Source organism: Stegostoma tigrinum, chromosome 1 (assembly GCF_030684315.1).
Source record: "Stegostoma tigrinum isolate sSteTig4 chromosome 1, sSteTig4.hap1, whole genome shotgun sequence".
Classification (NCBI taxonomy): domain Eukaryota; kingdom Metazoa; phylum Chordata; class Chondrichthyes; order Orectolobiformes; family Stegostomatidae; genus Stegostoma; species Stegostoma tigrinum.
The window spans coordinates 140,410,736-140,438,274 of NC_081354.1; the positions used below are offsets into that span (position 1 = coordinate 140,410,736).

A 27,539-nucleotide genomic window follows, 5' to 3' on the forward strand; every position below is an offset into this window, starting at 1 on the left:
AAAGAATAATGAGAGGCAATAAGAAAAAAATGGTGTACACTTCTAAAAAGGGTGCACAGGAGCAGAAACTCACTCACTTGTGTGAAAATCATTGAAAGTGGCAGGGCAGGTTGAGACAACGGTGATCAAAACATTCAGGATCTTCAGTTTTATATTGGGGCAAAAGCAAGAACAAGATCATTAAGCTGTATAAAACACTTGAGCCTTGAGTGGAGTACTGTGCCCAGTTCTTCCAGCAGGACACGAAGATGTTGGAGAAGTTGCAGAAAAGATTTAAGAGAATAGTTCGATCAATGAGGAATTATATGTATATAATTCAGTTATATGTATAGATTGGAGAGGCAGAGATAGTTCTGCTTGAAGAAGGGAAGATTTAGAGAATACATGAGGTTTTAAAATCATGAAGGGTCAAGACAAAGTTGTTAGTGAGAAAATGTGCCCCTTAGCAAAAGGGTTGAACACAGGAGGACATCAATTTAAGATGTTTCTCTAAATAAGCAATGGTGACGAGGAAAAACATTTTTCATACAACAAGTGGTTATGATTTGGAATTCACTCTCTGAGATGATGGCGGAGGTAGATTTCAAAAGTATAATTCAATTAGATAATTAGAACCAGGTCACCACTATGGCAGATAACGGACATGATAGGCTGAATCGCTTCGGTGTTGTAGCTATTCTAATATTCTATAACATTTAAGACATTCTGTACCAGACTGCCAGTTTGTATTTCCAGACTGTCAGTTCGTATTAAAATAGGGGCCAAAGTGTTAAACATAGAGTTATTTATATTGTACAGCTCCTATTGTAATTGGGAAAACATATATTGGCTTTACTTTTTAGAACGTGTATTCAATAAAATTAATACTCCAGTTAACTGTATACAAAAAGCAGGGTTCATAATTTGCAATGACAGACAGTAATCATTTTCTGTTCTATAACATTCCTTAATGGAAGATTCTCCAACATGTAAGTTTCAGTCTTTTAATTAGTGGCTTCATTTGATTAATGAAAATAATGTTATTCTATGACAAACAAAGGGTGATGTTAATTTGGGCTCATGTAGACAATATTATTTTTCTTGAAGTTCTATTATCAGTAGTGAACAGTTAAAAAAATACCATTAAGGGCAAAAGGTAAACCATTTGACTAAAACATGTCTTCATTAATGGTGTGGCTTGTAAAACAAGGAGATTATAGGTTATCAAGGGTAAGTGGGAATGTGGATATGAATTTACAAACAGAATATCCATGACCTTAATGAATGGCACAGCAGGCTTAAAGGGCCGGCTCCTTGTTTGTAAGTATGCCAAATCATAGTATTGGCCTCCTTTTACACTAAGACCCTTTGCCCTTCAAGAATCCTGGCAATGGGTCTATAGGTATTAAAAAAATTGAGGATACATCAGGAGTAGCACCACATACAGAAAAACAGTGCAATATAAAAGCCAATTCAAGAGCTTCACTGGTTTGAGAACAAGTCTGAATCCAAGTAAGTTTCAAATCACAAACACTGTCTAACAACAGCTGTGCAGCAGACAACAGTTTTTCTTCTGGCAATCTTCAGTCCAATATGCACAGCAGCATGTAGCATCATGAGATTTTATATAAATGTGGTAAATTTGCAGTCTCACAGAATTAAGTTTAATCTCCTTCATCGTGAATATCAGACAACTCAAGATGACATATCCAATTGGACCAGATCCAGTTTTGCATTCATGATGACAATATAAAGACACAATGTGGCAACTAAAGAAAATTCCAGGCAAATTTCTCATTATGGTAAAGAGCTCAGGCACCAGGGGATCCAACCTAAAAGTATGGAATTGAAATGCAACCCAGGCAAACATTTTTATGCAAACAGAACTGGAATAAGTTGGCAGTGAGGATCATTAAAAAGGATGACATAAGTTGTTCAAGTGGAAAGTGTTGCTCGAGAGTGAAGAAATTAAGTAACTTTATATGTAATGTGGGATTCCAATCAAAGTACTCATTGACCAGTATCTTCCCAAATACTTGAAGGTAACTTTGGAGGTAGGAAACTAACAGAAAATTCTCTCTGAACTTCCTCGAGGTCAGCAGGCAAATAACACAATTAAGTCGTCTATTATTGGCCATTTTCTGAAGTTAATTCAATTTTTCCGGCATTGCTCAGGCACCTCCTCAAAATCTGAAACAGCCTCCCACTGGTCGATCAGAGGGCCTTACAGGCCGAATTAAATGCCAATTTCAGTGATCCTTGGGACCCAAAAATGGTGCTACACCCAAAAAAAAATGCAAGTGTGGGAGATACTATCCATAAATTTTCTTGGTCTGTTTAGCAGCTTGCACAGGATGAAATAGTACTGTTCTAATAATTCCTCTTCACGTTGCCCTCTAATGTAATACAATCTGGATTATGTTAGCAGATACATTGAATCTGCAAATCCTCCTCTAAGGCACATACTGTTGTACAAGGGTTTGAAAGGATCAATGCTGAGGAGTTCATTAAACATCAAATGGGCATGGGGGAACAACAGCATAGGATCTTGAAGGAGTACGAAGTACCATTTAGGTCCTCTCTGTAGTCACTGTCTAGCAGTGTAATTTGTAAATAGTAGCTATCAAGCAATAAACTCTAGCTTATATACCTTGACAAGAGGTGTTTTTTTGCTAGGCTACCAAGTAATTTTCCTGTAACGCACAACACCAAGCAGACCATGGAGATTATGGAAGAGGATAATGACAGCAAACCTCAGGCAGCATAGATGTCATGGTGAACAGTGGTACAGATTGCTCATACAACATGGTGAACCTGTTTGACTGTTCATCTGTTCTCTCTCTTTGGGCTCTTTCTCCGCCTATTGTTTACCTCTTACCCCCTCCACCCAACCCTATCTTCTGCATAAAAACCAACCTTCTCCCCAACTACCATCAGTTCTGAGGAAGAATCGCTGAACCAAAAACATTAACTCTGATTTCTCTCCACAGATGCTGCCGGACCTTCTGAGCCTTTCCAGCAATTTCTGCTTTTGCTTGTTGTTGTTGATGATGAAGAAGAACAGTGATGTGGATTGTTTATACAACATGATGAGCAATGGTATAAGGAGCTTGAACAACACAATGGCAAGCAGTGTGGGTTCTTTTTCGATGCCTCCTGCAATGCTGAAACAGATAGATATCTGAAAATATCTTCAGACAAGCTTTATTAAACTTATAGAAGATATCCTTATGGCAAAATTCAACAAGTCACAGTCCATAGTCAACAGTTAAGTACATTTTAGATCTAGTAAGGGATGTGCAGCAGCAGTGTTTAGAACGCGCTGAAGCTGGAGCATTCATCACTCCATGGGAGTTACATGCTGCATTCGATGCCAATAGTCTATAGGGGTGATCCTGAGCAAAGGTTCAACTGGAGAGCAAACTGATGTTGGTGATAATGGGAACTGCAGATGCTGGAGAATCCAAGATAATAAAATGTGAGGCTGGATGAACACAGCAGGCCCAGCAGCATCTCAGGAGCACAAAAGCTGACGTTTCGGGCCTAGACCCTTCATCAGACAGGGGGGGGTGGGATGAGGGTTCTGGAATAAATAGGGAGAGAGGAGGAAGCGGACCGAAGATGGGGAGAAAAGAAGATAGGTGGAGAGGAGAGTATAGGTGGGGAGGTGGGGAGGGGATAGGTCAGTCCAGGGAAGATGGACAGGTCAAGGAGGTGGGATGAGGTTAGTAGGTAGGAGATGGAGGTGCGGCTTGGGGTGGGAGGAAGGGATGGGTGAGAGGGAGAACAGGTTAGGGAGGCAGAGACAGGTTGGACTGGTTTTGGGATGCAGTGGGTGGAGGGGAAGAGCTGGGCTAGTTGTGTGGTGCAGTGGGGGGAGGGGAAGAACTGGGCTGGTTTTAGGATGCGGTGGGGGAAGGGGAGATTTTGAAGCTGGTGAAGTCCACATTGATACCATTGGGCTGCAGGGGTCCCAAGCAGAATATGAGTTGCTGTTCCTGCAACCTTCTGGTGGCATCATTGTGGCACTGCAGGAGGCCCATGATGGACATGTCATCTAGAGAATGGAAGGGGGACTGGAAACGGTTTGCGACTGGGAGGTGCAGTTGTTTATTGCGAACTGAGCGGAGGTGCTCTGCAAAGTGGTCCCCAAGCCTCCGCTTGGTTTCCCCAATGTAGAGGAAGCCACACCGGGTACAATGGATGCAGTATACCACATTGGTAGATGTGCAGGTGAACCTCTGCCTAATATGGAAAGTCATCTTGGGGACTGCAACTTTCCCCCCACAGTGGTCGAGAACGTCCTTGACCGAGTCTCTTGCATTTCCCGCAACACATCCCTCACACCCCGCCCCCGCCACAACCGCAAAAAGAGGATCCCCCTCGTTCTCACACACCACCCCACCAACCTCCGGATACAACGCATCATTCTCCGACACTTCTGCCATCTACAATCTGACCTCACCACCCAAGACATTTTTCCATCCCCACCCTTGTCTGCTTTCCGGAGAGACCACTCTCTCCGTGACTCCCGTGTTCGCTCCACACTGCCCTCCAACCCCACCACACCTGGCACCTTCCCCTGCAAACGCAGGAAAAGCTACACTTGACCCCACACCTCCTCCCTCACCCCATCCCAGGCCCCAAGATGACTTTCCATATTAAGCAGAGGTTCACCTGCACATCTGCCAATGTGGTATACTGCATCCATTGTACCCGATGTGGCTTCCTCTACATTAGGGAAACCAAGCAGAGGCTTGGGGACCACTTTGCAGAACACCTCCGCTCAGTTCGCAATAAACATCTGCACCTCCCAGTCGCAAACCATTTCCACTCCCCCTCCCATTCTTTAGATGACATGTCCATCATGGGCCTCCTACAGTGCCACAATGATGCCACCCGAAGGTTGCAGGAACAGCAATTCATATTCCGCTTGGGAACCCTGCAGCCCAATGGTATCAATGTGGACTTCACCAGTTTCAAATCTCCCCTTTCCCCACCGCATCCCAAAACCAGCCCAGTTCATCCCCTCCCCCCACTGCACCACACAATCAGCCCAGCTCTTCCCCTCTACCCACTGCATCCCAAAACCAGTCCAACCTGTCTCTGCCTCCCTAACCTGTTCTTCCTCTCACCCATCGCTTCCTCCCACCCCAAGCTGCACCTCCATCTCCTACCTACTAACCTCATCCCACTCCTTGACCTGTCCATCTTCCCTGGACTGACCAATCCCCTCCCTACCTGTACTCTCCTCTCTACCTATCTTCTTTTCTCTCCATCTTCGGTCCGCCTCCCCCTCTCTCCCTATTTATTCCAGAAGCCTCACCCCATCCCCCTCTCTGATGAAGGGTCTAGGCCCGAAACGTCAGCTTTTGTGCTCCTGAGATGCTGCTGGGCCTGCTGTGTTCATCCAGCCTCACATTTTATTATCTAGCAAACTGATGTTCTAAGGTCTGTGAATGAAGGTGAAATTCCTGGGTGAAGGAAATCATTTGAAAAACAATGCAGGGTGAAGGAAACAGAAGTATTTGCAAGTCATATCAAGCATCACCACCACAGCAAGTGGGCAGTGTGAGGTACAGGTACAGTAAGGGAAATCAAAAGACACAAAAGCAATTTAAAAACAGGAGTGTCAAGAAGCCAGAATTAAAGCCACAGAGGGACATTTCGGAGGCCTAAGCACACAAGGTCTATTGGAAGAAGAAAGCTAGGAGACTATCGAGGCTGGAGTCCATTACTTAGACATGGTAAAGGAAGGCAGCATTTAGTTATAACCATAGTCAGCAGGACATGGTAGCAAATAAAAATGTGACAGCAACAGGACTATTACTTGGCATCACAGACAGTGTAATCACCTAGTCAAAATTGCTAAAGAAAAAAGATTCATCTTATAAAGCTGCAGATAGGAAACAATTACTGAAGTTCCAATCAGACTAAGAATTTTTTGTTAAAGCCGCATGAAATGGGATTCGTTTAAGAAAGCCTTTAAGGAAACAGGAATCATTTGTTAAGGCAGTGATTGGTGAGAATCATTCAGAGAAGGTGGAGGTAAGACAAAAAGTTCAATTTTACTTACAGCAAGCAGGAAGCTTCCATTTTGACTACAGAATTGTAGAAAACCCCTCAACTGCAGCATTGTAACACTGCAAAATTAAAAGTTTTTCTATGCAAGGAAAATAAACAATCATATTGGGAAGATATGCCAACAGAAGATTTTTAAGAAAACAATGTTAAGATTACAGAATAACATCCAAATTAAATGCTAAATCAGAAGCTGAATAAATAAGCACACTTCTGTAAACAATTTGACAATAGCTGATGATGTTGTTTTCAAAGCTGTAAAAGAAGCCACAAATATTTGTTAAGAAGCACTGAAAGGTTTTGATAGTTTAGTCTCAGAACAATTAGAATTCTTCAAACAACAAGCTTTAACAGAATATTTAATGCACTTGGAGGAATCCATGGATGATATCAAATATTATTTCATGGAAAAATGTGACTATGACAATTTAAGGTCCCCATTTGAGACATAATTATTGTCGGAATTGCTGAGGAGCCTTTAATCAGATTTATCATGGTCTAAGTAAGATTTGACTGTGTGAAGCCACACAGGGATGAGTGAAGCCAAAGACTGGGAGTAACACAGATCAATTCTTAAGAGGAGAAGATCAACTTTATCACAGAAGATCAACAAAATCCATTTAGTTTTTGAGGTATAAAACACCTAAAGACATTTGAGAAACTAGCTCAGCCATTTGGACAGACACTAGATAGTAACAGTCATTGTTAACACATTGGAGCAAAGAATACTTTCAGGCACAAGCAGAGCCTCGCAATTTATTTTTTTTAAATGCTTTATGTGCAAAATAGTAAATAATTTCTCGACAGACTAGGTGCAGGGAAGATGTTTTCCCTGGTTAAAAAAGTATAGCACTAGGGAACACAGTCTGAGAAAATGGAGTAGGTCATTTGGACCAAGATGAGGAAATATTTCTTCAGCTGAACCCATGGAATGGCTGTATAGGCCATGTCTCTGAATGTATTCAGGAAAAAAAACTTTTAGATTTTAGAAACATCAGGGGTATGAGAAGAAAGTAGGAATATGGTCTTGACATAAAGGATCAAACATGATCATGAACAGGCTCAGGGCACATTGTGAAGTTTTTCATCTTGCACTTGTCAAGACAATTTGCAGAGATATTAATACAAAGGCAAATCAACATGTACATTGTTTGAGAGGACAGTACTGATTGGTTAGTGAACGGATTCTAATTGATAGAGGCATTACCAATTAATGATGACTGACAGTTAAAAGCTGAGTTTTGTTTACATTTTCTCTGACATGAAAAACTGACAAAAATGCATCTTTTCATCGATATTCAACTAAATACTTTATCAGGTTCACACATTACAATGGGATTAGCCTTCAAAAGCCTAAGTCTCCTTCAAAGCCTAAATCTAATTCTTAAATACTTCAAAAAAACTCAATGGAAAATTGCAGCTCCTGTCGAAAGAAATGTATTGAAACAGGATTTCTGTACAGTACCCCATCAATCCACTGACCAGTCACCTTCAGTTGCCTAATCAGAAAATCTAAATAACATACAACTGAATAACATCCTTAATATGTCCAGTACTAACCTCTGACACTATTCTTCATTTAAGTGGCAACACAAAGATGACAATCAATCAATACAATACTGACAAACAATCCTGAGATAGGTCAACTAAAGTTGTCAAGGATTGTTTAATTTTGTTTTGCCAGTAACCAGCAGAGTGCCTATTATAAGATAACAGAGTGTGGAGCTGGATGAACACAGCAGGCCCAGCAGCATCTCAGGAGCACAAAAGCTGACGTTTCGGGCCTAGACCCTTCATCAGAGAGGGGGATGGGGAGAGGGAACTGGAATAAATAGGGAGAGAGGGGGAGGCGGACCGAAGATGGAGAGAAAAGAAGATAGGTAGAGAGGAGAGTATAGGTGAGGAAGTAGGGAGGGGATAGGTCAGTCCAGGGAAGACGGACAGGTCAAGGAGGTGGGATGAGGTTAGTAGGTAGGAAATGGAGGTGCGGCTTGAGATGGGAGGAAGGGATGGGTGAGAGGAAGAACAGGTTAGGGAAGCGGAGACAGGCTGGGCTGGTTTTGGGATGCAGTGGGGGGAGGGGTCGAGCTGGGATGGTTTTGTGATGCAGTGGGGAGAGGGGAAGAACTGGGTGAGTTTTGGGATGCAGTGGGGGAAGGGGAGTTTTTGAAGCTTGTGAAGTCCACATTGATACCATTGGGCTGCAGGGTTCCCAAGCAGAATATAAGTTGCTGTTCTTGCAACCTTCGGGTGGCATCACTGCAGGAGGCTCACGATGGACATGTCCTCTGAGGAATGGGAGGGGGAGTTAAAATGGTTCGCGACTGGGAGGTGCAGTTGTTTATTGTGAACCAAGCGGAGGTGTTCTGCAAAGCGGTCCCCAAGCCTCCGCTTGGTTTCCCCAATGTAGAGGAAGCCACACCGGGTACAGTGGATACAGTATACCACATTGGCAGATGTGCAGATGAACCTCTGCTTGATATGGAAAGTCATCTTGGGGCCTGGGATAGGGGTGAGGGAGGAGGTGTGAGGGCAAGTGTAGCACTTCCTGCAGTTGCAGGGGATGTTGCCGGGTGTGGTGGGGTTGGAGGGGAGTGTGGAGTGGACAAGGGAGTCGCGGAGAGAGTGGTCTCTCCGGAAGGCCTATTATCTATATTTTCTGCCTACTAATTTTAAGGATTCCAAGGATGCTACTGAGCAGTAATGATGTGTAGTAAAAAGAAAATTTATCCCCCAAATAAAAACGAAAAGCTTTCTATTTCTTTCATAAAAAGCAAATAGTAATCAGTGATGCATCATCACTTAGAAGGGAGAAGGAAAAGTGTCCACTTGAAGAAAATCCAAACCACTACATACTAGAGCACTTTAAAAAAAAATCATCGTATTTCTTGATCAATGATTTGCAAATCATCTGATTGGTATGTTACATCTTTTGGATGAAAAGTTTTAAACAATTTTATAACTCTGACAAAAGTATTACTGTCATTTTTTGCAAGAAAGAACATTAACATTTCCAGCGGCTCTTCATCTACATGAAGCTTTGCTTTCTTATTAAAATAGATTAAATGAGGTATACTGATCCAGTTCACTTTTTATATTTTGCACCAAGACAGTCTGATCAATGACTTTGAGAATATGTTAGAAGCAGCAGGAAGGAGAAATTCTACCTGAAGTCATAACACATCAAGTATGTAGGAACCAGTCAAAGAGACTACGTCAGGAGAGATGCTCAGGCAATGTATTTGAATTGTTCTAAATAAGATCTGATTTGTGTGTTCACTATATCAGTAATGATAATACATTTTGTTAGCATCCCTAGGCTAAGGAGCTGAATTTACCAGAAGAAGACAGGATTTGAGCAAGCAACAATCATCATCTTCAGGAGAGGAGAGGTAATTTCAATGAAGATAATTTGGTGGCAAAGAAAAACTATGGTATTAGTTATGGTTGATGATTTTGTGTTAAAAATCTTCTTTGCTCAGATGTATGTTATGCAACAATTCACAGGGAGTAAAATGCAACTTCTGATATAAAGTGAACGCCAGATACAAAGCAAAGGATGAAAAATCATGCACATGCATAGTACACCAATTCTATGCAAGGATAATTATCCACTACAAATTTCAAATGTCAGGTGTATACAATCAGAATTTAAGTGAGAATCTAAATTAGCTGATGGTATAAAGATAGGTAGGAAAGAAACTTGTGAAAATGGTTTATAGAGCCCACTAAGAGATAGATTTGATACGCAAATGGCAATGATCTAAAAAGCTGGAGTACAAAGTGGGAAAATGAAATTGTTCATTTTGGCAGAAAGAATAAAAATGAAACGTATCATCCAAATGGTGAGAGACTGTGCAGCTTTGAGATGCAGAGAGATCTGAGTGTCCTAGAAGGTTAGTATGCAGGTACAGCTGGTAATCAAGAATGCTAACAGACTGTTATAGTCCATTGTGAGGAAAACTGAATGTAAGAGAAGAGAGGTTATGCCTCAGTTACGCATGACAATGTTGAGACTGTATCTGGAGTACTCTGTACAATACTAGTCACTATTTGTAGGGAAGGATGTTAATACATTGGAAGCAGTTCAGAGTAAGTTTACTTGAAAGGTACCTGGAATGAGTGGATTGTCCTGTGAAGAAAGTCTACACATGCTAGGCCTGTATCCTCTGGAGTTAGAAGAGTCAGAGGTGACTTAATTGAAATATATGAGAGCCCAAGGGGTTTTGACAGGATGGATGTCGAAAGGATATTTCCTCTTGTGGGAGAATCTAAAACTAAGTGTAATAAATTAAAACTAAGACCTGGCCCATTCAAGATTGAGGTGAGGAAAATGTTTTTCTCTCAGAAGGTTAAAAGCATTTGGAATTCCCTTCCACGAAAGGCAGTGATGATCAAAGTCTGAAATAAAAACAAGGTGTTGGAGAAACTTGGCAGATTTGACAGCACTTGTGAAGAGATAAACAGAGTTAATGTTTCAGGTCAGATATGATTCTTTTTCAAAACTGAAGGGACTGCAAGAAAATCCCACAGTGGAACAATCCTGATGCGGTATTTTGAGAGACACATCTTGGATTCAATGCTCACAACATACATTCCAGCTTTTTCATGCCTGAAATTTTTGTTAGGTTTCTAAACATCTGTTTCTGCAGTTTATCTATAAGTAGAACATTACAGAAGATTGCGAAACTTGTAAGCATGGCTGGGCTGATGAACTAGTTATCCCAGCATGAGTTACTAATGATAAGTGTGGGAGCTGAAATTCCTGCTCTAATGCAAGTATGCCTCTGCAATCAATGACTCACTAAAGAAATCACATTTCCAGAATTTAGTTCAAAGCTCTGTATTCTATTGACAATCATGGAAAACAACAATTATTTTTCTAAATTATTTCACATACCTGAGCATTGCAAGCCAGGCCAGCATTTATTATCCATCCCTAACTGCCCTAAGGAAGTGGTGGTAAGTTGTCTTTTTCAAATGCTGCAATCCATGTGGTGTAGGGACATCCATTAAGCTGTTAATGAAGGAGTTCCCTGATTTGGACTCAGCCATAGTGAAGGAACAGTGATACATTTCCAAGTCAGGATGGTGATGGCTTGGAGGGGAGCTTGTGGAGTTTCCACGCATCTGCTGCCTTGCATCTTTCTAAATGGTAGAGGTCACAAGTTTGGAAAGTATTGCCACAGGAGCCTTGGTAGGGTGCTGCAATGCACCATGTAGAAAATAGATACTGTTGGCACTGTGCATGGTAATGAGTAAACTTTGAAGCAGCTCGGAAATAAATCCACAATGGGGGGTTCTATACGTAAATAAAGCAAAGTGCAGTAAATTGAGTTTGAAGCAGATGGTCAGCCACGGTCATGCCTCAAATGTCAACTCGTGCATGGATTCAGCTTACATCTCCACTGACAACACTGACACTCAAAACACACAAAAATACAATCCTTGCTCTGAATTCTTCCAAAATGTAGCAAAGTGTCAATTTTGCAGAGTTTTAAACAGGGTTTCTTTCCATTAACACTGGCAACTTTTGTCACAACTTTACACTGCTCACCTCATTAAGTATGCAATATTCATCAACGCTATGATCTCCTGGCATTTCCACCAAGGTTTATGGTCTATCTTTATTACTAATTTGTGCAGCATCTTTCCTCAATAGCTCTCAACATCATCTATCCTGCAAAATTATTAATCCATCCTGCCCACTGCAGTCCCTAATTTGTCAGTTCCGACTCAGTATAAGCACTCTGACTGACCAGTTTCCCATTACTGTTCATTGCTGCCAAAATATGACGAGTTCCCTAGCTATCTGTCTGCACTAATAGGGAACACAGAGATTCTGTGAGAATCCAAGAAGATACATAGTGAGCAGCACTAAGAAAGTAAGCAAAGAGCCCTAAAATATATCTTGTTTCAATGTGTCAGATGGGTATCACCCCTGGGTGCAAAGTGTCCTAGCAGCAGCATTACAATGTGAGGCATCAGTGAGCACCAAAATGCTGTATCAAAATGCTGAAGTGTATTAAAAATAAATCCCAAAAGGGCCAAGATGATGAGGGGAGGCTGCTGCTTTGCTGATGTCAACCTCTATGGATGGAGGCTGCAGTCGGTTGCTGCCTAGGTAATGTTTCCTGAGATGTTGGGGGCTCCTGGCCAAGAGGGAGGTCCTGAGAAGATGCTGATGACTGAAGCCTCCGGGTACCTGCTCAGATCCTCATGTTATGAATTGTTACTGTCTAGTTTTTCACTTCTGAAAATAGCAAACTGTTAAGACTTAGTGTAATGGGATGTTAATGCAGGTACATAGCCTTTTGCCACACTAGTGAGATACTCATCTAGCTGTTAAAACCTCAGTTGGAATATTGGACTGCTTTTTCCACGACGTTGAGAATCTCAGTTTTCAGATGTCACCATAATTTCCCAACTGGCCCACTACTGCGCACATCATTCAGCGCCTGGGAAAATTCAGCCCACCGTATCTGTCATAATCATTTTTCAATGAACAGAAGTTAGGACTTTTGTAAAAGAAAATTATTCAGAGTCTTTGTCCATGATTCTAGTTGAGCAGAAACTAATAAAACTCACCTAAAACATCCACCTAATGAGTTTATAATAGGATTGAAGTTAACAACAATCCTATTCTTATTATCATAAAAGGCAACAATTTATTCTGACAGACCCTGCACTGTGTCAGCAAAACTGGTCAAATTCTCATGGTCAGGTTAACCACCAGTTTTCACTCAATCCCAACCCATAAATGCATAAAAGCAAAGTACTGCAGATGCTGAGAATCTGAAATAAGCAGAAGAAAATCCTGGAAACATTGAGCAGGTCTGGAAACATCTGTGGGGAAAGAAATGGTCAGTGCAACTTGCTTTAAACACTTCTAAATTTAGTGATCGTGGCTTTAACAGTTTCATAACAAACATCCTGGGGAGACTTGTCATCCATCATCAAACCTGGTGAGATCACTCAGCAGCGCAAAGACGAAGCTCTAAGTATATAATGTAGGATTCAAGATTGACGAGATATTATGTTGTTTTTGCCAGAAATATCTTGCAGCATGAAGGAAGGAAATCTTCCTGTGATTGATGGAGATGCAACGGGGAGGTAGAGATAAACCAATCTGTTACGGACAGTGACAATAAATCTGTAAAACACTCAGCAGGTTGATCAAGACTGAGGAAACAGTAAGATTTCAAGCTGGGCCTTTTCTCTGCAGGGTGTGGGATCATGAAATGTCTAAAGTTGAACTGTAACCTTGTCTATTTAGCCTTTTGGATCTCCAGTTTCCACAATGTTTCTCTCTACGGCCACCCACACTGGAGTTGCTGTCCACCATTTCCCTTGTTTCAAGTCTTCATGCAGTTTTTAATTTCTATAAAGCGAATGATACTGTAAATGAGTGAGGATCCCAACATATTCTGGAAACCACGTCTCTACATGAAGTGAAACTGTTGATATTCTCTTGTGCCAGCTAAACCCTAGCAGCTGCTTACAATATTAACAGTGTCACATATAGTTTCTGCAACGATTGTTAGGGATAAGAATTTCAGCAAAATTCTTGAACCAATTATTTAAAACTAGCACACAGAAGAACATGCACATTTCTACATCAGCACTTACACTTTCAGGATGGTGATGCACTTGGCAGTCAGCTGCTGCATCTTCACTGTCTGGTTTTACATTCTCTTTATTTTCTGTAGGAGAAGGGGAGTTATCAGCAACCACAAAGTTAGTCACCAAATCAGGTAAACTCGTGGAGGGGAACTTCTGGAAATGGATCTCAGATTCATCCTGTAAAAGAGATGAAAGGATAATTAAAATGGTTGGTTTTCAGACTGATAATGTTTGCACACCTCCACGGTCGTGCAGTTTTGCATTATGAAATATTTCAAAAGCATTTGCTTTAGTCTCCAGTTTATTTTACTTTCTCGTAATCCCCTGATCAGCACTTTCATCATTGACAGTAGGGATTCCAGACACAGCTTCTTCATATATTACAACTAACTGTATGAAGTGAATATCCTCTGGACAAGGTTAACAAGGTTTTTTTTAAAACCAGTTCTACATCCTGCCCAGTAGCCTAGATAAGAAAAGGCACTTCTTACTGCATCTATTAGTAAGCATTGAAGTGTCATGGACTACAGGACACAGTGAGGTTACAATTTGTGTCTGCAGTACTGTTGTTAATTATGGGCAGAATCTTAACACATTAAAATTATTTGCTGGTTGGGAGCAGTTTCTGGACTCATTTTTTCCTGTTACCTACCGGAGAAATCCTGCAGAGAGCTGGCTCCTAATTGGCTGCCTGGAAGATTGCAGTAGAGGATTAACTGAGGCTGCAGGCCCAATCAGAGACAGGATGGGGACCTAGCCAGGGCCTTCACCTTGAGGTACCCTTTGAAGATTTGTCAGATGTTAAAGAAACTGCAATCACAACTGTGCAGGTGAAATCCCTATACAGATTGACCAGTGGCTGCAGCTGTAGCCCAGAGAGCCCTGTAGCATAGGACAGCCTGTTTAGGATTAATCCAACCACCAACAAGCAACATACTGGCAGCTGCCAGGCATAGGCCACACAGGAAAGCTGTATGTTGCTGGGAGAAACCCAACACATTCCAAATCTGCCCCTAAGTAGGTACTAACAAATTCAAATTGACAACCCAACACTGCCAGCAGGTAATCATCCCGCTTCCAACTCCACAACGGTTAGATCGGCTGAACACGAGAACTCATTGACCCATCAACCTAACAATGTTCCATCCTACTTTCCTCCCAGTACTGTCAAAGCTGCTTTGGTGGGACTGGTAAGATCCCATGTCAAGTGTAATTTTTAAATCAGATTAATAAATAGATTAAAGCAATGAAATCCAAGAAAGCAGCTATGAGGATTGCTTGCTGAAAAATACACAAGGACAGCTGGAATCATAAGTGACTATTTGGATGCATATTGCTTCTCCTGGCCCCACAATATTGATTTTAAACTTACCTTTCCAAGATGTCTTTGTCTGGTTTACCAGTAAAATTCATCATCCAATGCACAGTACAGGCTCCAACTGTTTCTGTGTTGGAATGACAATCAAGGTCTTGCATTCTAAAAAGTGCTAACCATGTGAAACAGGAATGTCATTCATTTGTACAGCCCATAAGCATGACAGCAGGCTTAATGTTAATGATGCATTGCGACGTCCAACATCATTTAGTGGACCTGATGACATCATTGTGCTGATTTTGGCAAGTTAAATTTTCCTTTTATTTCACTGTTGTAGTTTTGAATACAAAAATTGTTACTGACCATTGTTGCTCTCAAAATTTTTCCCCTAGTCTTCCTAAACTTCAATTTATTTCTCCCTTACAAGTTTACTGCACAATGAGTGATCCCTTCCCAGCAACAAAAATTTAGGGCTCAACTACCTCACTGTCTTTTTCATCCACAATCTACGCATTTCAAAATCAAAAAAAATCACAACCCATACCCACCCTCTCTGATGAAGGGTCTAGGCCCGAAACTTCTGTGTTGCTAAGATGCTGCTCGGGCTGCTGTGTTCATCCAGCTCCACACTTTGTTACCCCGACTCTTTCTTAATTTACTTCATACTCAAAACCAAAGGAACAGAACTAAGCTTCATAATCTTGCCACTAATGACAGGAGAAGGTTCCACAAATAACCAAAACTTCAACAATGGCAGACTTCAACATATCATTACAAAAGAGCAGGCTGTTGTGTTTGCAAACACCTTCAGGCATAATTATCCAATGAATCAGAATCACGAATACCAATCTTCAACTGATCTGATTCATTCTAAGTGAGATCAAGAAATTGTCGAAAACGTTGAATATAGTAAAGCTTATCGCAAATAACCCTGATGAGACTTACACTCCAGGTCTTAGCCAAGATGCTCCAGTGAGGCTACTACACTAACAATGTGGAAAATTGCCCAAGCAGGTCCTGTCCACAAACTGCACGGCCAGTCACAATCAGGTAATTATCACCTCATTAGTCTACTCTTGACCATTAGCAAAGCAATGGAAGATGTGGTTAATAACTGCATCAACAGGCAATTTGTTAACAATTACCTGCTCCTGGATGATCAGTTTCATTTCTGGTAGGTCCAGAACTCATTATAGCCTTAATCCAAGATAACAAAGTGTGAAGCTGGATGAACAGAGCAGGCCAAGCAGCACCTCAGGAGCACAAAAGCTGACGTTTCGGGCCTAGACCCTTCATCAGAGAGGGTCTCACTCATCTCTCTGATGAAGGGTCCAGGCCCAAAACATCAGCTTTTGTGTCCCCGAGATGCTGCTTGGCCTGCTGTGTTCATCAGCTCCACACTTTGTTATCTTGGATTCTCCAGCATCTGCAGTTCCCATTATTTCTGATACAGCCTTAATCCAAATATGGGCAAAAGAATTGAATTCAAGAGCTGAGAGTAACTGCCTTTGACATCAAGCATTTGACTTGGTGGACATCAAGGAGTGTCAGTAAAGTTGAAGTAATTGGGAACCTATGTTAAGCTATTTCCTGGTTGGAGACATACCTATTACACGCCGGTTGTGGAAGTTGATCATCTCGGCCTCAGGCCATCACTACAAGAGTCCCTCAAAGTAGTGTCTTGGTGAACCATTTTCACTTGCTTCACTAATTATCCTATCCTCATTGTAAAATTGCAAGTAAGGATCTTTGCTGATGATTGCAGATAGGGATGAATGTGGTGAAGACAAAAAGGTCTGAAAATCTTGTGTTCCCAAGAATTATAACACAAAACAGCAAAGTTACTTAGGTAGAAAAGGCCAGGATTGATGGCACTTTTTAAAGTGTGTAATGAAGGACAAATGTTTCCGTGTCACTTCAAATGGGTGGAATTATTAGACTTCAAGTGGATAGAAACGTTACTTTTCAGTTTATTTACTGTCTATCAGCTTCAAAACTGTGCAATGCATTTATACAATATCACAAAAGTAAACATAGCATCTTAACACTTCTGCATGTAACACAGACAGTGTATATAATACAGACAGTTTGGACTTCATGTGTATTATGTGCACCAACACCAGAGCATGACATTGTTGGATCATGTATGTGCAAGTCAAAACAAAGGGCTACAGGCAGAAAAAGAGATCAAAAACACATTTCAAAGGGTGGAATTCCACAGCTGAAATGTCAAAAGGCAAAGATTTTTCATCCCTGCATTCGCAGCTATTCAGACGGCAAAGCTGTCCTTGCCCAAGTACATAAAGTTCTGAACAACAGTCAGGCCTATTTGCAACACATATACCAGGAAGTATCCAGCTCTAACAAGATAGAATCTAACCCCTGCCCTTTACATTCACTGGCATTACAATCGGTGAATCCCCCAGTATCAAAGTCCAAGGCTAGGTGGGGCAGGTGATTTATCCATAACCGGAAACTGGCTGGACCAGACATCTAAGTACTATGGCACAACAGTAGGTCAGAGTCTGGGAATCCTGCAGCATGTGCTTCATTTCCTGAATCCCCAGGGCCTGTCCATAAGGCACAAGTCAGGAGGGCGCTAGCTATGAGGAAAGGTTGAGTAGATTAGTATTATTTTCACTAGAAAGACGGAGATTGAGGGGGGACCTGATTGAGGTCTACAAAATCATGAGGGGTATAGAGAGCAAGAGCTTTTTCCCCAGTGGGGGGGAGGGGGGGGACTCAATTACTAGGGGTCGTGAGTTCAAAGTGAGAAGAAGAAAGTTTGTGGGAGATATGCATGGAAAGTTCTTTACACACAGGGTGGTGGGTGCCTGGAATGCGTTGCCAGCAGAGGTGACAGACGCAGACACGATGGTGTCTTTTAAGATGTATCTGGACAGATACATGGATGGGCAGGGAGCAAAGGGATACAGACCCTTAGAAAATAGATGACAGGTTTACACAGAGGATCTCGATCGGCGCAGGCTTGGAGGGCCGAAGGGCCTGTTCCTGTGCTGTAATTTTCTTTGTACTTTGTGATGAAATTTTCCCCACTTGTCTGATGAGTGCAGCTCCAACAACAGTCAAGAAGCCTGACACCATTCAGGGCAAAGCAGCCTGCTTCATTCACACCTCATTTGCCACCTTCAACATTCACTCCCTCCACTGCCTTTGAACAGTGGTAGCAGATGAGATTCAAAAGTCACGAAGGTTCCATGGATAGCACATTGCCAATCCGTGCCTGTATGACACAGAAAAACTGCGGCAGGAGACACGTAACCAACATGACAACTTAATAGGGTTCCCGAGTCAGAGCTTGTCCACTCCGTCTGTTTCTTTTCTTTTTTTCTCTCCCCTTTTTGCACTTTTTTTTCTTTGTACCTCCCATCCTTGTGGCATTGGCGATGTCTGGAGTGAAAGCCAGCGCCGACTCCCAGCTTCAGCATGGACTCAACTCCTGGCTTCAGTGTAGACCTGACTCGAGGTCATTGGGTGGATTCGATTCCTGGCCCCGGCGTAGGCTCGGAGTCACCTCTGGCCTCGAGGTAAAGCCCAGCGCTGTCTGGGTTGAAAGGACCGTTACTCTGAACGCTTATTTCTCTACTTTTCTAATTTATTGCTGAGCTTTTTGTCTTTATTTTTCTAATTATCTTCCCTAAGCATGTGTATTTAAGAATCTGTACCTATGTACTTTGGTACCTAAGATGGCACTGTAAGTGGTAACTTGTAAACATTTGTGAGTATGTGTGACAATAAATCTAACTCATCTTCTCTTCGGCATGTGAACAATACCTACAAGTTTCCCTCGAAGATGTTCAGCACTCTGAGTTGGAACTCTATTGTCAGTCCTTTGTTGTCGCTGGATCGAAATCCTGGAACTCCCTTCCTAGCAGCTCTGTGGGTGTAACTGCACCATATGGACTGCAGAGATTTAAGGAGTTGGCTCACCACAACTTCCGCAAGGGAATTAAGGGTGGGCCGCATACCACATGAACAAAAATCAACAACCTTGGTGGTGCTTTGCAGTACCATAAACCTTTATTTAAGCTTACAAATGAAAAATAGACTTTAAAAATTATGCTTTAATATTTACCTTGCTTTCTCAAGATTTTCAGTTGGATAAGGCCGTTTGAGCCGCTCCTTTAATCTTTGAAAGGAACAGCTTTCCGTTTAATAAACAGGAGGAATTCACAGATACTATCTCTTGAGGAATTGCAATCTCCAGTGGGTAATTTATTATAAAAGCCAGATCATGTATAGAGTTAAATTTAATATTCGAGCTATGAATTAAACGTTATTAAACATAAAACCATCATTAATCAGTACAGCTTCAGTTTTAAAGACGTTTTAATCATAGTACATTCGGATTAAGATTAATTCATCATGAATGTAAGGGCACTGATACAAAATGATAGCTACATGCAACATAATCTCCACTGATTAAAGCAATTGCTAAGGCAATGAACGATCATATGAAAGTTGCACACGAATACTGAGTGCTGGCAAATGGTGTTTAATTTGGATAAATGTGAGATTTTGTATTTTGGTAATACAAACAAGGACAGAACTTATAGAATTAATGGTAGGGCCCTGGGTAGTGTTGTAGAACAGAACAGAGGGCTTCAGGTACATCATTCTTTGAAATTTGTGTCACAAGTAAACAGGGTGGTTAAGAAGGCATTTAGCATGCTTCCCTTCATTGCTCAAACCTTTGTGTATAGAAGTTGGGATGTCACGTTGAGGTTGTGAAGGACGTTGGTGAGGCCTCTTCTGGAATATTGTGTACAGTTCTAGGTACCCTGTTATGGGAAGGATATTATTAAACTGGAAAGGGTTCACAAAAGATTTATCAGGATGTTGCCTGGAAAGACTGGGACTGTTTTCACTAGAGTGGAGGAGATTGAAGGGTGGCCTTACTGAGATTTAGAGGGGCATAGATACAGCAAATGACAAGGGTCTTTTTCCTAGAGTAGAGAATTCAAAACTAGGGGCATATTTTTAAGATGAGAGGAGAAAGATTGAAAAGAGACTTGAGGGGCAACTTTTTTTTACAAGAAGAGTGATTCATGTGTGGAACGAACTACCATAGAAAGTGGTCGTTGCAGGTACGGTTACAGCATTTAAAAAAATTTGCGTAAGTTCATATAAAGGAAAGGTTCAGCACAGGCAAGTGGGGCTAGTTTAGTTTGGGAAAATGGCGAGTCTGGGCCAGTTGGGCCGAGGAATCTGTTTCTGCACTGTATGACTCCATGACTTCAGTTTTTAACAGAAGTTATTTGTAGAATTAGAAGGTCACACACCATAATATCCACAGACAAAAGGACAATGTTGTAATTGCACCACTCCTCCAGCACTACGATCATTAGATAATTAGAGATAAAGGAAGCTATTTGTCCCATTTTTGCACATCCATATTTTGAAATACCTGCATCTGTATTGTTTCAAAAAGGAGATTTAAGCTTCAGTTTATTCACTTGAACTCCTGCAAGGTGAACAGCCTTAACAAGAATTCATCTTTAAGACCAGACTCTTTGATCAGACCTGACTACTTCTATAAGTAGGCAACAACTCCATTATTGCCACATTAAGGCCAGAGTGATAGACAGCAAACTACATAGACTTTGGCATGTTTTATCCAGCACTTCCTGTGTTCCAATGCATTATAATTAATTTGCCCTTTGAAAAACAATTTACAGGATTCTTACAAGTTATTGTGGAGCAGTGAAAGAGACAGTGGTACAGTTTCATGAGAGTGGTAAATGCATAATCATGACCAGCTCCCTGAATTTCTGCAGTGGTGGTCCCAATTTCCATCCATTACTTAAACTCAATCCTTCTGCCAAATTTAGACAAGAAGGCATAGCAGCATAAAAGTAACCCGGCTGGAGGCACCCCTTATATCTGATGCTCAAATTCAGTGCAGATTCCTGGTGCTGACTTAAAAATTGGAACCAGCTTTAACATTAAATACATAGAAAAAAAATTAAAACCAGGAGTTGGACTGGAGTCAAGTGTAATTGTGCTCTTTAATTAACGCAAATAGGAAGATATTTAAACAAATGGTACACATCACTTTCACAGGGGTACTGCTATCCTAAAGTAAGTTTTGGCAGGCGAATTGGACAACATATTTAACAAAATTCAAGGCAAAGACATTTCATGTTACTTTTTTTGTGAAAATTCATTCATTGAGAGTTACTCCTGGGGTTAAGGTTAGAATTATTTATAATGGATCAGATGCACAGTTATCTTACCTCCTCTAAGAAGGATCTTCTTCACCTCAGTATAACATATAAAGGTTAACTGTACAGGGAAGCTCACACACAAAATTGAACCTACTCAATTATCCATTTATTTAAATGGGTAGGTATAAAATGGAGTGAGGGGCTCTTATGGTGTAGCAGTATTGTCCCTACCTCTGGGCCAGGATGCCCAGGTTCAAGTCTCATCTGATCCAGAGATGTGTAATAACAGATGATTAGAAAGTATCTAGAAAATTGAGGGGAGTAAATAATAGCATTTGACAGTTCTGACTGATTCCCCTCCCAGATTAAGCCTCATTCACAAATTCAGCAAGAAGAGTGGATGGAATTTCATGTCCCCCAGTCCCAAGGTGAGTTGAGGTGGGAAGGCCATTTGATCAGGTTGGGGAGCGCAGGTGAGTCTACATTCAGGAACAACTTGTGGAGAATAACTTTCAACAAAAGCCCTCAAATGACTACTTGAACACCACTTATGAGCCTCATAGCACTGCCACCAGCATTCACCTTGCAGCAGGTAGGGAACTTCCCAGGTGGAGGGACTCAGGTGAACTTTGTTGGGTTTGGCCACAGCTCAGTAGGGCAGATTCTTTTAAGGTGCACAATGCCTGTAAATTAAGGGACAGTGCATTGAGAAGGGGGTGTCCTTGCAGGTGACCTTGTTCCTGTCCATGGTGGCTCTCTCAACACCTGCCATTCCTGAAATCCCAACCTCCTCAGATTGACCTCTAAATGAGAATCAGTGGTGACTCACAACTTAGGCCCGTATGTCATACCAGTAGTGGCCAGAACTCTTGGTGGTATTGCTCATACTAGAGGTTGCTAAAATGTTTTCTTTCACGAGATGTGGGCGTTAAGCCAGCATTTTTGAACCTATGTCTGATTGCCATAAAGAAGATTATTTTAACTGCCTTGATGAACCATTGCAGTCTGATAGTGTAGGTACACACACAGTGTTGTGAGGAAGTGTTATGTGCTGCCACTAACCCCTTCTAAATGTACATTCTTCAAGGACCCATATTATTTAGTTTGAATAAATATTATTCTAGTCCAATTAAAGAAATGTCTGGTAGTAAACAAAATATAGGTCATTGCATCTCTGCAACGATTTGTGTCTTAGAGATATGGTATGGCTTATAGATGATTATACTGTTTGGAGAGCCTAGTTTTTGATCTGACCCCTTCAAGATTCTTAGTTACTCTCCTGTCCTCATCACAGTGGGTGGTAGTTATGACACTTAATCAGTATAAACCCTTCCAGACTTATATACAACATCTGCCTCCAAGTTTCTTTATTTCTCATTATATCTGTCTATACATTATATTTGTCTATACATTAGCTGATATAATTACATTTACCACTACCCCACCTATCCCCAAGTCTTTAACTTATAAATTCAGGCAATCTGAAGATTTTATTTTTCCCCACAAACATATTCTCTTGGTCTTAGAAGCATGGTTGTTTGTTCAGTAAAAGGTAGTTTTCTTGGATTGTCTTGCAGCTGTACTGTAGTTCTGTCTGAACTAGTGAACTGAACTTGAATATCTTACATTTCTTTCGTAGAGGGCATCATCACTGCTACTGCTGGCAGTCCTTTTTTTCGCAATACACTGAATCATTGAGATATCGTTCATCTCTTGTTAGTGGTGGCTTCCGTGTTTCCATGCACCACATCTTCAATCAGTTTCAATGAGCACTATTTCTCAAATTGTCTGCAATCGGTTCTGGAGAAGAGAAAGCTATCATTTCAATTTTCATTAATTTGGACTTTGTCATTTGCCATTAGTGATGAAAACAATTTATTCACTTTTTCAATTGCTGAAATTGAAGACTGTCTTGCTAGATGTGATAGCCGTAACGGTGGATGAAGATTCTTCTTTGAAAGGTGAAAGATCGTCAGATATTCAACATGAGCTTGACTCTTCCTAGTCATCTCAGCATCTAATATGTGTCTTGTATCATAAAGAGTTGTTACCTGTGCCATGTTGCAACCTGACTCAATTCATTTGCAGATTTGTCAATTTTTTTCCAAGGATGGTATACTGTTTATTGGCTGTGTCTTTGATTCGTTGTTTCTTGACCTTTTGTAGTTTAACCTTTTCTGCCTTTTGAGTGAGATAGAGGTTAATTTGCAACTTTCTGCTCATGATCGAGAATCCTTGGTTGTGAAGTACATATAGGCTGGCTGGTATTTGCTGGTCACATACTGGCGAATTGATGATCACATTTCTTTATTACTGACTGCAATGCCCCTGGCTTAAGCAGTCATGGCTTAAGCTGTAAATAGTGTTTTCTCAACCAAAGCTTGCTATATGATAACGTGGCACTTGCACTGGTGTCTAACTCTGGTGTTTTTCGATAGTTATCCTGGATCTGCAGATTTCTTTCAGCATTTCTTATCAAGTCTGAAATACATTAGCATTCTTCGAACTACACTTCATTGTTGCCACAAGGTATTCTCCTCTTGGGCTCATCAGATCTCTACTGATGAGATTTCCAGCAATGCTTATACAGCTACATAAGTAGGAAGGTCAGTCTTCAAAACCCATTGACATTTTCTTTGCAGATTACTGTTCTTTCATGAAGCTAAAACAAACCTTCAGGTCTAATGCTGCCACCATATTTTTCTGTGCTGTCTCCAATCCACTCCTCAAGTATCCGTGGGGTTTACTAGTGATAAGTATAGTCACTTTTTGATCTAACTAGAAACATCTCTTGCAGTAAACAAGATACAAGTGCATTTCTGCAACAATTTAGACATTACAAAGATAACGTATATATTATTAGAGACTGTTAGGTCTAAGGTAACACTTCTTCAAAATCCTGAGTTACTCTCTCCACTGGTCCTCATGGCAATGTCATAGTGGGTGGTGCTTATGGCACTCAATGTGTATTAACCCTTTCAGATCCAAATGATTGAAAGCACTACCAGAATTTTGACCCAGCGACAGGAAGGGCCATCAAAATATTTCCAAATCAGGTTAGTGTGTATCTTGGAGGAAAACTTGCAGAGGGAGTTGTTTCCATCTGTCTTCTGCCCTTGACCTTCTGATTGGCCAGTCTACTGAGCACTGTTTGTATGGGAGGCCTAATAGTGTCCATCTAACTGCATATTGACTGGTTATTTTATAGGTCCTCCAAGAAAGAAGCAATATGGGATTTTCCAACAAGTTCCAGGGTTAAAGTTAAGTTCTGCTCAACATCTGCTACACTTAGATTCATGCTTTTGGTCATAGAAAAAAGGGCAAAAAACTAAAATAAAAACTTTCACGTAAAGAGGAGCACCTACCCTGCTTGCAACAACCAGCTGTACAAGTCCTGCTGCTGATCGAAGTAGTGCCACTGCCTCTTGATGTGAGAGTCCAACCAGTGACTGTCCATTAATCATTAGCAGCTCATCACCAGATTTCAGTCTTCCATCCCTGGTAGAAGAACAGGAGAAAACCACTAAACAAGTGATCAGGCTGGACAATGACTTTTAAAGAGTAGACATCATGCATAACATGCTGACATTACAAGATTACATTACATCAGCATGTGTTTTTTGGACATGCTGAGGTGTGAAAATTGTATAACAATGATCATTGAACTGTTTACACAATCCAGATTCACCAAAATCTGGATGGTTTAGATTCATTCACTAAATCTTGAAAATTCCAATGCATCAGCTTTACTTTTTGGAACCTTTTGCTTTAAATGGGATGGTGTGAATAATACTGAAATTACGGCATTACACTTAGCACTTCACATGTACTTCCCAAAAATGTTGCCTGCTGACTGGATGCCATCTGTTGTTGCAGGCAAGTGTTAGAGATGATTTTATTTGGAATATTAATTTTCTAATTGGAGAGTTGATCTGGGGTCTGGTAAGTGAATGGGGAGAGGAGATGCACCCTCAGGTTGAGATTAATTCCTCAATATCTAGGGAGTAATCTTGTTTGAACTGAGTTTCTGTCCCATGGTCAACATGGTTCCATCAAGAGTATAGGCTCTCTTAGGTTGGATGTGCATCTTTCCCTTCTTTGGTACGCTGATTAGGGCATGCATAATTTCAACTGAGTTTGAAGGGGATATTATGATGATACTATGGCTTTAAGAGGCGCACTTTGTCCTGTTTCTTTTATGAAGAGAGGCTGAGACAGTTGTCAAGCCTTCTGTTCTAAGCCAATAGAGTAAACAACTTGAGAGGCCTTTGGTTTCTGTTTAAAAGTTGGAAGAATACAACCTGCATGAAGGGGTGGTGTCAAGCTCCCAGAGAAACAGCATCTTAGTTTAATTTTCAGTAACTGTTGGGGTTTGGAAGCTGCTATACATCTCTCCCTGCTATAACAAAATATTTCGGTTCCCTTTGAGTTTTCTTTTGATGTTCTTTCCTCCTGGACTGGAGAAGTGCATGTGAGACAATTTGCCTTTGCCAAGGGTCTGTTTATGGGATGTTATTTTATTGGAACAGTTGCTGTTTAGTAGTCAAATAATCTATTATTCTGTTAAGTTTTCCAATAGAGTTAAATTATTCCAATTCTTCTTTCGTTTGTTTGTATTTTAACTATAGTCTTAAGAACAAAGTGAGTTTTGCTTCGAGCCTGGTAGTTTGACCAATCAAATTTCATCAGAAACACAATACTTTACACTTGCCTCTAAAAATAAGAAAAAGTTGGGGTTGAAGCTATCTTCTGAATACATTTTGAGGAGGTTTGATCATAACAATATAATGTTTGACAGCTTTTAGGGCCATTTATTTTGGTGGGATTTCCCAGCTGAGGGAATGAATTCTAGTAAATGGCGATTTTCATTATTAACAGGTGGTGCATGCAACATGGCATGGAGTGTTGGAAGATGATTGCACAGGATCTGGAAGATAGGAAAAAAAAGATCGTTGGGCAGAGATGAAATTTAAGAGGAGTGATTGCTGAGTTTAGTCCCATCATGAGAAGGGAAACACATTACATTGGGAGAATGTAGAGATCAAGAAGCGGACTTGCATCGGGGAAGCAGTCCTGTTGTTCAGGGAGCACTGCGGAGGTGATGGCCTAGTGGTATTATCACTGGTCTGTTAACCCAGAGATCCAAATAGTGTTCTGGGGACCTGGGGTTCCAATCCCATCATGGCAGATAGTGGAATTTGAATTCAATAAATGTCTGGAATTAAGAATCTAATGATGACCATGAATCCACTGACACTTAGCTGCTGAATAAATTCATTCTCATATGAAGCCTTCAGCAGATGCCTTTTACTTAGGCATTTCTGCTCTCATCATCTCTTCTGCTGCTGCTGCACCACTAATGTATTTTCACATATACTGCTAGGTTTCCTTCTCAGATTGGGAATCCATTGTGCACTTGCAATGAATCAACTCCCAGAAAACTGGTTGAGACCAGGACGTAAATGAAGATATATTGGACGAACGCACAAACACATTGAGGAGACCATCCACATTAAGTCTGCAAATCTGACAGATGTGCATATTCACATAATGTTCATCCTTAAATTAAAATGGTTCCAAACAACTATAATTTTAATAGAGCTCTTCTGTTTGCCAAGCCTGGTTATATGGTTGAGTTCTCAATGCATTCTCACGCTTTCTGTAAGTGGTCACTGAGATATAAGGGACTGAAAAGAAATGAATCATTTTTTAGTTGAGAAGCTAACATTTAAGTCAAGGACTTTCAGATGTTCACAGTCAAAGGTTATCAAAGGTAGGTCAGAATGTGGAATTATGGCCATGATCTTATTGAATGACTAAATAGGTTTGACAGACCAAATGACCTAACCCCTGCACCTAATTCTGAAGTATCTATATCTGAATTGCATTTTTTATGTGCACCCAATTAATCAATCTTGTGAAATACAACAATGCCAACTGACAGAAATGAATGCTTGTATAGGCAGGTATGCTCACATCCCATGAATGAATTTTAAAAAAGCTAACTGGAAAATTCAGGTGCATTATATCTACTTACGGCTACTAAAACAAATTAGATTACAGAAAAATCAATGTGGACTTCACAAGCTTCAAAATCTCCCCTTCCCCCACTGCATCCCAAAACCAGCCCAGCTCGTCCCCGCCTCCCTAACCTGCTCTTCCTCTCACCTATCCCCTCCTCCCACCTCAAGCCGCACCTCCATCTCCTACCTACCAACCTCATCCCGCCTCCTTGACCTGTCCGTCCTCCCAGGCTGACCTATCCCCTCCCCACCTATACTCTCCTCTCCACCTATCTTCTCCTCTATCCATCTTCGGTCTGCCTCCCCTTCTCTCCCTATTTATTTCAGAAC

The 27,539-nt window shown here is 41.1% G+C and overlaps 1 protein-coding gene across 1 annotated transcript in view; it reads right to left on the reverse strand.

Moving 5' to 3' along the window:
* pdzd2 (PDZ domain containing 2) overlaps positions 1-27,539 on the reverse strand; it is a 422,227-nt gene that overhangs the window by 122,165 nt on the left and 272,523 nt on the right. The window contains exons 6-7 of the mRNA XM_048530010.2: positions 24,552-24,684; positions 13,690-13,860 (exon numbers count right to left, since the gene is read on the reverse strand). Coding sequence (XP_048385967.2) covers positions 13,690-13,860; positions 24,552-24,684 — 304 coding nt within the window. The remainder of the gene's footprint in view (positions 1-13,689; positions 13,861-24,551; positions 24,685-27,539) is intronic.